Below are 12,944 nucleotides of genomic sequence, written 5' to 3' on the forward strand. Positions count from 1 at the left end.
CTGCTCTTCCTCTCACCCATCCCTTCCTCCCACCCCAAGCCGCACCTCCATTTCCTACTTACCAACCTCATCCCACCTCCTTGACCTGTCCATCTTCCCTGGACTGACCTATCCCCTCCCTACCTCCCCAACTATACTCTCCTCTCCACCTATCTTCTTTTCTCTCCATCTTCGGTCCGCCTCCTCCCTCTCCCTATTTATTCCAGAACCCTCACCCCATCCCCCTCTCTGATGAAGGGCCTAGGCCCGAAACGTCAGCTTTTGTGCTTCTGAGATGCTGCTGGGCCTGCTGTGTTCATCCAGCTTCACACTTCATTATCCTGCTCCCTGCCTGGTTTCGTGACAAATTGCTGTAGGAATTTATCCCTTATGCTGTCTATGAATTTATTGTCATAGCTACCTTTTCCAATTTGATTAGCCCAATCGACATGAAGATTGAAGCCACCCTAATTATTGCTTTACTCATTTACATGCACCTAATATTTGTTGGTTTATTGCCTTTCCCACAGAGTCCCCATCCAGGTGTTGTTCTTCATGTAAAAGAAAAGCCCGTTCCCCAGAACAGTTGACATGTTCTTGAAGGTGCAGTTCCAAGGCATGGCTGTATGTGTTGTGTTGGGAGCAATTTGATTTATTGCTTGGTGTGCTGTTAATAATGTAGCATTTGTCCAAGCAATTGCTGTTGTGTTACAATGAGTACTTTGTACTTTAGAATGCTAGACAGTTTTGTTTTTGCCGATAGGAATCTCTCACCTACACTTTTGACAAGACACTGCAGCATTAAATTGTTTAGGATGTCAACCTTGATGTTGTCCTCTATGTTGATCTGGTGAGAGATTGTCGTTTTCTGATCAGATAGTTTTAAACCCCTATCTATAACCCTAGATATGTGACTCACTAGGACACTAGTCCCAGTGTGAGTCAGGTGGAGGCAACCCATCAGAATAGCTCCCTCCTTCCCCACTACTGGTGTCAGTGTATCATGAATTCAAACCTATTTGTCCTGCATGGTATCTTTCTGTGCTGTGCCCCTCATTATGTGTCAAGCTTCCGTTTGAATGCAAGAGCCATGTGAATTCTGTTATTGCAGTGGTTTGTGCTTATACCGGATACAGCTTCTCCTTGTATGCACATACGTCCCATACTCCAACTTTGTCAATCCTACCTTTAAATTTATATTTCAACTGTGTACTTCTGTCCAGAGCCATCACCTGGTTTTACAGTAGAGTTGACAGCAACACTGTTGTCAGGGTTGCGACTTGGCACAGCTTTTTGGTCATTCCCTGGTGTTAAACCTGCCTAATCTCCCCAGATCCACCAGCATTCATGGAGTATTAAAGTTTTTTTCATTTCCCACATTGGTCAATGAGGAATGCGCTCGATTAAAATAATAAAAAAACACACGTTCACGTGGTGATGGATTCTGCCTTAAGTATCACATTGACTTTGGTTCTGCTGTTAATTCCCTCTCAAGACCCGAGCACTAACCTTCCCACCTGCTTGAAAGGGTGAAGAATTCTTTTATCAATACTATCTTAATGGGATCTTTTACTTCTATTCGAGTCTCCTATTAGTTTGCAGTAACCCAGCCTAATCTTTCATTGTTCAGTGTGGCTCGCAAGCCCATGGTTTAATTTTTGTTGTGCAATGACAATCTGCAGTGAGTAGTATACCTCCTGTTTGGTGCTAGTCAGTGAACATTGCCCCAAGTTTGGAGTTGGGACATGTGAAAGAGACCTGACTAGGTTGGTGCACTTCAACTCCAATTGGTTATGGTGACTGTCTACCTTGTAGCAGCTTAACAGGGGACCCAGGAGAACAGTGCTGGGACCAGTCAGTCCACTTTCCTGCTCGGTTATGAGCGAAGTTGCACAGGGACCAGTTGCAGCCAGAAATCGAAATGCAGCAACTGGAAGCCCAGGGCCTGGAGTGATTTGCCAGACTTTGGTAGTAAGGTACATCTGAGGGGAAGATCTGGTGTTCACTTAGCGTCTAAAGATGGTTAAAACCCTCAGTTTCGACTTGTGATTTCCAAAGCATGCATACCAAGTATTTCACCACTTTGACTGCAGAAGGTGCACTTTTGGGTATATGATAATATTGCTTAAGATATGCTGGACCTGGAACTTACTGATGAGGAATGTGAGAATTAAAGGGACCTGCTTTATTTTCTGAGGTGTGTGAGTAGTGGGGCAGGAGTGGTATTGAACAGCATGAAAATATGAAAAATAGGAATTGATCATTTGGCCCTGCTAGTCTCCTTTACCATTCCACAAGATCATGGATTATCATTTATCGCAACTCCCACTTCCTTCAGTATGTCCATATCCTTTAATTCTCTTAGTATCTCAAAATCTATCAACCTCTGCTTTGAATATACACAACAACTCAGATCTATGGCACACCACAGACTGGAAAGCTCTTGAGCAAAGAAATTTCTCCTCTCCTCAGTTCTTATCCTTAAGATCCTCACCCCGACCCATTACAGAAAGTGTCTGCGGTGAATCTTCACCCGGTCTGTTGTAACCCCCGTTGTAATTCGACTTGGCTGAAGTATATAAAAAAAGTTGTACAGTCTTCCCATTCTTTTAGGAATCCACTTTACACTTGCGACAGCCCTGGAATTTTTTTCACAAATTTAACTTATTCAGCATCATGGTTGTCCCTGTTCCTGGGCTCAGAGGAGCTTGAAAACGGGCAAGGACTTTACCTGAATGTGGAATATTCTGATATTGACTGTTTATAAAAGGACACATTCTTCCACCGCTTTCTAGGCAACCTCAGACAGATGAGGGGGAATTCTGTATGATTTGGGTAAAGGTTGTAAGACCCAAGCTGAGTTAAGTGACTCTGTCCTTGTGAAGTTAGTTGAGAAGCTTCATTGAATAAAAGCCCTGCCAAGAGGAGCAACAAACAGCTGACTTTCAAAGTCTTGAAACCGCTTTGTTGTATAAGACGATGGCAAGACTCTTCAGGCTAGCATTCCAGATCAAGCTGGTTGCAAAGGGCATCCTGGGGCCCTGCCTCTCAGTCCTGTAATTTGATTCCCTGGGGGATTTGCTTGGATTTCCAATAAAGCTTGCAGATCTGGGTAGACCGCCCTTCAATAGCTGTACTGTGGTTAAGTGCAACACCTGGCACAATGTAAATCGTACAAAAACTTTGCAACTGTCTGCATGTCATATGGTCACCTGCATTGTAGGGTCCTGTGCGTGCACTGTTTATATTCAAGGTCAGCAGAGCCTTTCAAAATGTTCTGCGCTCCTCTGCCTTGTGGCTGAGGTGAAATGGCCCCATGTCATATCTTTAGGTGTCAGCTGCGCCCCGGTTGCTCGCAGTCTCACCTCTGAGTTGGTGGATTTTGGGTTAAGAGACCAGAGCACAAAAGCTAGGTGGTGCTCCAGTGTGGCACAGAGGAAGTGCTGCACTGTCAGCAATGCCATCTTTTGCATGAGTCTGTCCTTTCTGGTGGATGCCACATGGTCACCCACTGTTTGTGGCATGACCCTTCAGGACTTAATGGGCTACAAAGTGGAGCAGGCAAAACTACATCCCTCCCCGATGCGCTCAGTGCATTTTCTGCTTGCTGTGAACAGAAGGTGGCTCTGATCACCATACTTATGAAGTGCTATCAACACCAGCCTCCCAAATTGCTTTGATCCCTTGCAATTTGCCTACTGGCACATCAGGTCCACGGCAGACGCCAGCTATCTAGCCCTACGCTCATCCCTGGAATATCTGGATAACAAGGATACCTGTTACCAGGCTCCTACTTATTGACTACCGTTCTGCCTTCAACACTTTTAATTCCAACCAAACTAATCTTCAAACTCAAAGACCTAGGTGCCTGCTCCATCCTCTGCAAATGAATCTTCGACTTCCTGACCCACGGACTACATTCAGTGAGAATAGCAACAGCACCTCCTCCATGACAGTCTGCAACACCGGCGCCCACAAAGCTATGTACTCAGCCCCTTACTATACTCCCTGTACATTCATGACTGTGTGGCCAAGTTTCATCCAAACTCCACCTACAGGTTCACTGATGATCCCACTGTTGTAGTAGGCTGGATCTCAAACAATGATGAGACAGAAGGCAGGAAAGTGATGGAGTGCTTACAGGTATGGTGTAAAGATAGCAACGTCTCCCTCAAATGCCAGCAAAACAAAAGAGCTGGTCATTGACTTCAGGAAGCAAGGAGGAGGACATGCCCTGATGTACATCAATGGAGCTGAGTTGGGGATGGTCAAGAGCGTCAAGTTTCTAGGAGTGATGATACCAACAATTAGCCCTAAACCACCCATGCTGAAGCGACAACCAAAAAGGCACAACAATGCGTCTAGTTCTTCAGGAGTCGAAAGAAATTTGACCCCGTAAAGACTCTGACCAAGTTTTATCAATGCACCATAGAAAGCATTCTATCCAGGGATGCATCACAGCTTTCTAAAGCAACTGCTGTTCCCAGGACTGTAAGAAACTACAGAGAGTTGTGAACACAGCCCAGACCATCATGCAAATCAACCTTCCATCCATAGACTCCAACTACACAGCTCACTGTCTCAGGAAGGCAGCCAACATAATCAAAGACCCCTCTCACCCTGATTATAATCTGTTGCAACCTCAAAATACAAAAAACTTAAAACAGATACAACAACTTAAACACATGCACCAGCAATTTCAGGAGCAGCTTCTTCCCCACTTATTAGACTTCTGAATGGACCTGTCAATTTTTAAATTTAATATTGACCTTGCTCTTTGTGCACCTTCTCTGCAGCCATAACATTGTATTTCTTGCTCTCTTCTATTACCCTAATGCACTTTATATAGTATGATCTACCTGTACTGCATGCAAAACAAAACTTTTCCCTGTACCTCGGTGCATGTGACAATAATAAAGTAAATGAAAGAAATGCAGCAGCTCCCATGTCACAACAATGTTGACTTGTATTTACAAAGTGCCTGTAACTTAATGGAATGTCTCGGGGCACTTCACAGAAGCATTATCAAAGAAAACTTGAAACTGAGCCAGATAAGGAGAATTGGGTCAAGCCACAGAGGAGTTTTCAGTAATGAATGTCTTTTGGAACTTGTACATACATTAACTGCCAAAATAAGTTTTTGTTTTATTAGAAATATTCCGAATATATAGCCACACGTTAAGACAGGAAGGAGGCAGGTTTTAAGGAGCATTTTGGAGCAGTTTAGAGAGGCTGAGACATTGAGGATATATGTTGGGAATTCCAGGAGTAGGCAGCTGAGGTAATGAAATTCACAGACACAGCAGAGGAATGAAAAGACCTCGGAGGTTTGGAGGAGGTTACAGAGATGGGAAGGGATGAGTTTGAGGAAAAGCAGGGTAGTTCATCTCGCTATCCTGGCCAATATATTTTTCTCTACCAACATTAGTGAAGAAGCCACACTGTTGTTTGTGGTACTTCACTGTCTGCTAGTTGGCTGCTGTGTTTCCAAAAATGTTGCATGCTTAAAAAAAACTGTAGTAGCTGTAAAGCCTTGTGTGAAATCCTGACATTGTGGAAGGGGCTACATAAATGCAAGTTCTTTATTTTCTTCCTGCATGTTGATTGATGCTGCGTTTGCTGTCTGTCTGGTATTTTGAAGAAATTGATCCACCTTATGGGACAGATGCAAATGGCTGCTTTTCTTTGTTGTTTCTGTCAGGACAGTAGCGAAGTTACGGAGAAGGACCGAAGCAGAGAGGAAGATGTTGCCCAGTGGTGGGGAGAATGGAGCTCCTGGTCCACTTGCAGTCGGAGCTGCGGAGGAGGGGTCATGTCACAGGAGAGGCACTGTTTACAGCAAAGGTGAGTGATGAAGAGGTTTCAGTTCACTCTTTCTGGCCCTATGAAGCACGCTGTGACCTATCTTCAAGGTGCAGAGCAACTGCAAACTCTTTATTAGACACAAAGTGTTGATGTCTGTCTATTGTGATCGTGCGCCAGTGACTACTGCAGCCAGCTGGGAAAGTTGGCCGCAATGTATTGCGAGTATTGAAGCACTTGGTGTGGCTCCTGACCACTTTTCCTTAGTGACTGTAGTGACACCTCACAAACCTGTGACAACCACCTTGATAGCCTACAAAGGCATAGTGATATCACCATTTCTAAGCTCCCCTCCAAGTCACCCACCGCTGTGGCTCGGAACAGTTTGCTGTTCCTTCATAAATGCTGGGTCAAAATCCTGGACGTTCCTACCTTGCAGCAATGTGGGAGCACCTTCACTGACTGCGGCAGTTCAAGTCCTTCACCAGCTTCTCAAGAGTTTAAAACAAAGGCCACACCTATTTATTGAAAATGTATACAGTCAAATATACAGCATGTCTTCTGGACGCCTGATACTACCTAGTATCTTAGTCATGGCTTTGCCTCTAACTGGAGAGTAATTTCAGCATAAAGTCATTGGTAGGGTTTATTATTCCTTCTCAAGCCCCTTTCCAGGCATTTGAGCCCAAAGCCGAAACTGACATTTCAGTGCAATCCTACTGTTTTCCCATTCCCATCCTTGTGCTTCTAAGGGCAGGGAGAAGTGGGCAGGCTGCCTTGTGCTACATTGTCAGAGGATGCTGGCTTTTGCTTTATCAGTAGGGTCTCATGTGCCCCTGAGCTGTGTATTTGAAAACAAATTCCCTCGATGCTGCCTTTGAAGCTGAGCAGCCAACTCCTTCCTGATGCCCTGGCCAGCGTTTGACCTTCCATCGGCTTCTAAAAACAGATTATCTGGTCATTGGCACATTGCTGTTTGAAAGAGGTTGTTGGTTGCAAATTGGATGCTGCACTTGCTATTTGACAACATTGACTGCACAACTTAAAACGAATTCATGGACTGTAAGTTTCTTTGCAAACATCTTGTGTTGTGGAACAAAAGAATCAAGGTGTGTATTGAGCTGTTGTGACCAGTACCCTGCCTCAAATCCCCTGTTGCAGCATCAAAGGTTGGCATCCTTAAGGTTGGTGTTTAAAGTTGGTGCCAATTTGGATGAAGCCAGCTTTGTGCCACATCGCAAAGTGTAGGAAGTTGACTGATGTTTCATTTATCTGCACATTGTTTCCTTCGCTTCCAATCTCCTTCTTCCGCAACTGGAACCCGGTGTTGTCAGCAGAGCGGTTGGTGATAATGGAGAGGTGAATTGGCAGTGTTTTATCTTCTTAACCACATGCCCTGGGATGAACAGTCTGGTCTGCGAGGCAGCCCCAGCACATTCCCTCCCTGCACCCCGTTTAAGCTCCACTATGGACTTGAGAAAGAACTGAACTTAAAAAGATTTAACTGCAGGGTCTTTGGCTAACTTGCATGTTTCCCATTTGAGGTTCTATAGAATTTGTAACCACTTCCAATGGCTGCATAATCAAAATCAATGAACTGTATCCAGCTGTGAGAGTGTCAACACTTGAAAGAGTGAGTAACTTTGGAAACAATGCGTTTTGGTGGAGTCACTTTTCATGTCTGCAGTTAGTGAAGTTGTGGAATGCGACCGTGTTGCTCAGTACCTTGCTGCAGGCACATACCGAGTTGTAAACTGTTCTGAATCCTCAGTGGGCTTTTTCGGTTGTTTTCCCTCTCTGCAGCCTCCGAAGCATGTGCAAGCAATCAGAGCAGCCATAACAAGCCAGTGATGTGTCTCAATCCATTTCCTCATCACATTGGCACACTGTCAGTGGCTCAACATCCTCGCAGCTCCATTTCCCTTCCAGCCACATTGACCCAGGTACAGGATGGTTGCTGCTCAGTGAACACAGTCTGTCTGCCCTTGACCGTAGAGAGCATCAGGTGTTAACATGACAGCTTCAGTTGGCAGAGTTTTTACCTCCTTCGGTCAGGAGGTAGTGGATGTTTGAGCGCATAATCCCGGCTGACACTTCCAGTGTCGAACTGCAGGGGTGTCACACCAAATGGCTCGAAGGACTGAATGGCTTTTTCATGTTTAGTGGAGTGATTTATGATTATTTAACTAATGACGCAACCCTGACGTAAGCAGAGCAGAGAGAAAATGCAATCAAGCCTCGAAGAGGAGCAGAGGAGAAATGTTGCTACAGAGCTGGACTCAGTGTAATGTGTACTCTGGTGTAGATAGAGCTCATAGTATAACAGAGTGAGAGATTTCAGACAAGGACAAGTAGAACGGCCTCTAAGAGTGCAAGTGCAGGCACCCAATGCCCTGGAGAGCAAAGAGAGCATGGAGTACATGAAGGGACCACTGACAGGCAAGAGTCTGTGGGAGACTGCAGCAGTCCAAGGCTTGGTACCTTCTGAGTTCTCTCAAAGCCTGGCAGCAGTGGGGGAGACTACAATGTTGTCAAATTGAAGGTAGAGCACAGCCCATGAGGTAGAAGAAAAGAAAGATGGAACACTGCAGGTGGAATGGAAATTTGGAAGACTTTTGTGACAAACTAAGGCAAAGGGAAGACTCTGGTGAGCCAACAGGAATAATCCGAAGGCTGTGCAAACAGGGGGCCAGAGAAACCATTGTATTTACTCAGGTCATTGTGGTACAGTAACCTGAAGTAACAGCAGCTCCTATCAAAGCGATTGCTGCAGCAGCTGGAGAATGCCGAGGGCCAACAACAAGGGCCAACAGTGGGAGCTGTTGAATTACAGGACAGCATTGGGGCTATGTGTGAAATCACAAAGGCATCAGGTCAGTGCATTTCTGTTTGTGGTTGGGTCTATAGCCAGTGATGTCCTCTCTAGGCAGGGTGTGGAAGAAAATAGTACGGACTTCAAATCTTTCATCGAAGTGACCAGTGCATCTTTTAATCCAAAGAGGTGTCTAGTCATAGAATGAGCAATACTTAACCAAAGGAAGACGTTATTAACTGTCATAATACACATTAGCAGGGTACTTCGGATATGAAGTGGTAGAAGACGAGCTTACTGGAGATTGTGTCATCGCAGATGTTAGGGATGAAAAATAATTGTTTGGTTTTTCTTTTCCATCACAAGAGGAACTCATGCTCGAGGATGCAGTTCAATTTTCCACACAAACTGAGATTAGGACCCAGAATTGGGCCATCATCAAAGCTTAACAGCGAGGCTCCTTTAACAACCATTGGATCAGTAGGCTGTAAGGTTGCATTGTTTTCCTGAAGGCCTGCCGACATGGCATGACAGCAGGAAAGAACCTCATCACCAATATTAGGATGTGGAGGATCTGGTTGAAGGCGACACTGCAAACAGTGATTGCCAAGCAGGGAGCATGAATGCAGTAGATGTGGAAGAGTATGACACTTGAGAGGATACAGCTCACTTGAAATTTTTGTATTGCCACCAAAACAATGAAGTTATTTCACGAAGGAATAAAATCCTACTTGAGGAAAATCATTTGGAAAGGACAAGATACAACAGATCAAAAGGGAAGATGAACAAAGCAAGCAACATTACTAAGTGATGTCAGAGAGGTCCAGCAAAGGCCATTCTTCAAGTAAAAGGATTTTATATAGTATTTAAGTTATGCACAGTGGATACTGTTTTCATATTTGCCGACAGCTGGTCATGGTTAAAATCTCTGGATGTTTGACCAAATTGCAAATCCAAGTGCACAGATCTTCAGTTGAATGGTATCAGTGCACCATCCCATTTAGCTAAAGGGGTGAGATGTGTTGAGGTACAAAATCACGCTGGGCTAGGTTTCCAAAGCGTGGAAACTTCATGTAGATCTTTTGTTACGAAAGAAGGGAGCTCTGCATTTTTGAGAGGGCTTTCCGCTCAGGGCTCCCTCAGAAATGTGGAGCCAAACTTCTGTTTGGGCAGTTGTTTTGCAATGTAGAGCAGTCAGAAGAAGACAACCACTGTTTTTGCAACAGTCATCTGCAGTTTCCTGAAATTTATATGTTCTGGCTGCTGTCAAACGGTAAGCACTTATTGTAAGTGCGATGTTAGGCTGCTGAGATTGTAGGATGCTAGGTGTGTGTTGTGCTATTTGTGTAGGATGCCCGCTAAAGAGGGGTTTGGTACCAGATCTAGGATTCCAGATGCATAGGCAGGAGGGTGTAGGTAATTCGGGTGCCAGTTAGATAGGTTGTAAGTAAGTAATGCAGTGTTTATGATAGGTCAGGGTGGGTGGAGAAGGTGGGTGTTGGGTCTGCTGTTTGTGGAAAGTGGTGGAGGTTTTTGAGAGGGTCACGTTGAGCCCAGTCATCAGGCAGGGGTGGTGAGGGGATGGATTGTGTCTGATAATGGATTGAGTGGCACCTGGTCTGGTGCCTGGGGGAGGACCGAACGAATGGAGAGTGGGAGGTTGGGTGCAGAGGATGGTGATGGTGGGAGGGGAGTGGGTCACCTAATGGAGGGTGGGATGGAGATGGGGGTTGGGTGGTGTCTTTTGCTGACAGTGGGGTGTGGAGGGGAAGGTAGGTGTTGGAACAGGGGAATGGGTATTAGGTGATGGTGTGGGGGATGTAAGGGATGCTTGGGTGTAAGGTAACTATAGGGTTTTTCAGAGGATTCCAGGGCAGTTCTTTCAGAGCCTGCTAAGCATATTCCTATTGGTATAACATTGGTATAACACCTGTATTGGTATAACAACTGACTTGCCAGCAAAACATCCATGGCCTTTGTTTCCAAGTATCTGGCTAGGTCTCCGAAAGAGAGTGGACACAGTGCTACATGAAAAAAATGGAAGATAATGGGGGCGGCACGGTGGCTCAGTGGTTAGCATTGCAGCTTCACAGCGCCAGGGACCCGGATTCGATTCTAGCCTTGGATAACTGTCTGTGCGGAGTTTGCACGTTCTCCCTGTGTCTGCGTGGGTTTCCTCCAGGTGCTCTGGTTTCCTCCCACAGTCCAAAGACATGCAGGCTAGGTGGATTGGCCATGCTAAATTGCCCATAGTGTTCAGGGGTGTGTGGGTTATCGGGGTTGGGCCTGGATGGGATGCTTCAAGGGGCGGTGTGGACTTGTTGGGCCAAAGGGCCTGTTTCCACACTGTAGGGAATCTAATCTAATCTAATCTAATAATTTTGGAAAGAATTCTGAAGCCTTTTCAGAGGATTAGGTAAACTCAAACAAAGGTAACATTGCAGATCGATGCTGAGCCAAAATGCTACTATTCTGCTAGAAGAAAAGGTCACGCACTACTGAACAACATTGAGGCACAGGTCACATAGCAAGGCAGGATAGTGGCGCAGTGATATTGTAACTGGAGGAGTAATCCAAGGTCTCAGGCTTATTCTTGGGGAAATGAGTTCATTCTTTCATGAATTAGTTCCTGGTGGGATTGAGATTCCTGGTCAAAACACACTGTAGGATGAGTGTCAAATTACTTGGATCAAATGAAATAGCGACAATACCATCAAGAATAGAGGTTGTTGAAATTAGTTTACTCACCAGTCTACTCTGCAAGCAAGGTGCATTTTTCAGTTGAGACACTACCCAGAACAACGGTGGATCAGGCTGATAAGGAAGACTTAATTCTCATTGAAGAGATGGATTAATTGTCTCTTGAAATAACCAGTACACTACCAGCTACAGAGACAACATAAAGGCCAATCTGGACAGTTCAAAGCGACTGATGAGAGCACAAGCACCAGACAGCTTTGGAAATGTAGTCTAGATGTTGTTTGACAAACTCAAGTTCTGAAGAAGTATCCTGAGCAGAGGCATCATTGGATAGTTGTAGGTGACCAAATGGTATATAGCCATAGGCTGATGATGCCAAAGTGCATGAGTGAAGAAATGCTAGTGATTTCATAGTGAACAGTTAGGGATCACGAAATGCAGAGCTCATGCTCAACAATCTGTATACTTGCACGCATTTAAAAGGAAATAGAGAATATATTGATTTGTCAGCCATGTGCTGTCAACACGCTGTTCCAACAGAGACATCAATATCTTCAGCTCTCCAGAAAACCTTGATCCAACCTTGATGCAATTCAGCATCAGAGGGACGATACATTTAGCATGGTGGAAGACTACTCTAGCTGGATGCAACTGTATAGCTGCCGCAGAGTCAGTCATTAGAGCATGAAACCAGGTTTTGCAACATTGGTTCCAAGAGAGAATGGTTTTGGAGAAAGGACAACAATTTGTAAAACAGGAATTCAAGTAGTTTATAACAGAGGCAGGAGTCAGTCATGTGATAAGCTCTCTAATCCACCCTTAGGTGAATGGACAAGAAAGGAGAGCGATCAAAACTTTAAAGTCCTTAATGGCCAGGATCACCAATTGAGCGTTAACATTCTTAACTCACAGGCCCATTCCATTAAACAGTGGATACCTGCTGGTAGACTCATTCAGGGGAAGAAGACTAAAGGTGAGAAATGCTCATATTGAGATGCAACCTTAGAATCATGGAAAGGTCAGGGAGATAGAAGAAGATCACTGAAGAAAGCAGATGAGTCTAATTTGAGACACCAGGCAAAAACAATGCTGATTTTGACAGCGGGCCAAAAAGTTGAAAGGAGGCGACAGTCCTCTGCTCAGAACAAACAAGATTGTGTTTTTGGCTTGCACTTTTGAAGGAAAGTTCAGAAAAATCAGGAATGCATTGATTTTGCTTGAGCCGGTGAAGAGGGATTGAGTCTGACCATCGTAGAATGTAGGGCTGAGACGACTGTACTGCATCAGATATCTCTGGGTATTCAAGTAGTTTCAGGAATCATTAGTGAACCATCGCTCTAGTGTAGAAATTACATTGAGGTGATGAGTGCAGGTTCCAAATCATCTTGACTTTTGATGATTTAGATCCTGAGCGGTGGGTGGAGATGTTGATAATTGTGATAATGTAATTAGTTAAAATTTGTTGAGTGATGTAAACTGAAGTAGTAGAGAAAAGCCTGATGGGGAGATGTAGTGTTATGCGAGATGAATATATGAATGATGATGGAGTCTGACATCAATAAAGCAGAGAAACACGTGAACAAAGCTCAAAGAGGAGCAGGGGAGAAACTTACCAGAGAGCTGAGTTCAGGATAATGCATATCTTCATGCA

General features: G+C 44.7%; 1 protein-coding gene across 3 annotated transcripts in view; it reads left to right on the forward strand.

The window, feature by feature from the left end:
- The window catches only part of si:ch211-267e7.3 (ADAMTS-like protein 2), a 111,006-nt gene that overhangs the window by 10,653 nt on the left and 87,409 nt on the right, over positions 1 to 12,944 (forward strand). For 2 of the 3 annotated variants that reach the window (XM_048538794.2, XM_059647761.1), the window contains exon 2: positions 5,686 to 5,823. In XM_048538794.2, coding sequence (XP_048394751.2) covers positions 5,686 to 5,823 — 138 coding nt within the window. Of the gene's footprint in view, positions 1 to 5,680; positions 5,824 to 12,944 lie in introns of all 3 variants that reach the window. The other variant, XM_048538797.2, reaches the window with a different exon arrangement.

The sequence above is a fragment of the Stegostoma tigrinum genome, chromosome 8 (genome assembly GCF_030684315.1).
Source record: "Stegostoma tigrinum isolate sSteTig4 chromosome 8, sSteTig4.hap1, whole genome shotgun sequence".
In the NCBI taxonomy this organism is placed as follows: domain Eukaryota; kingdom Metazoa; phylum Chordata; class Chondrichthyes; order Orectolobiformes; family Stegostomatidae; genus Stegostoma; species Stegostoma tigrinum.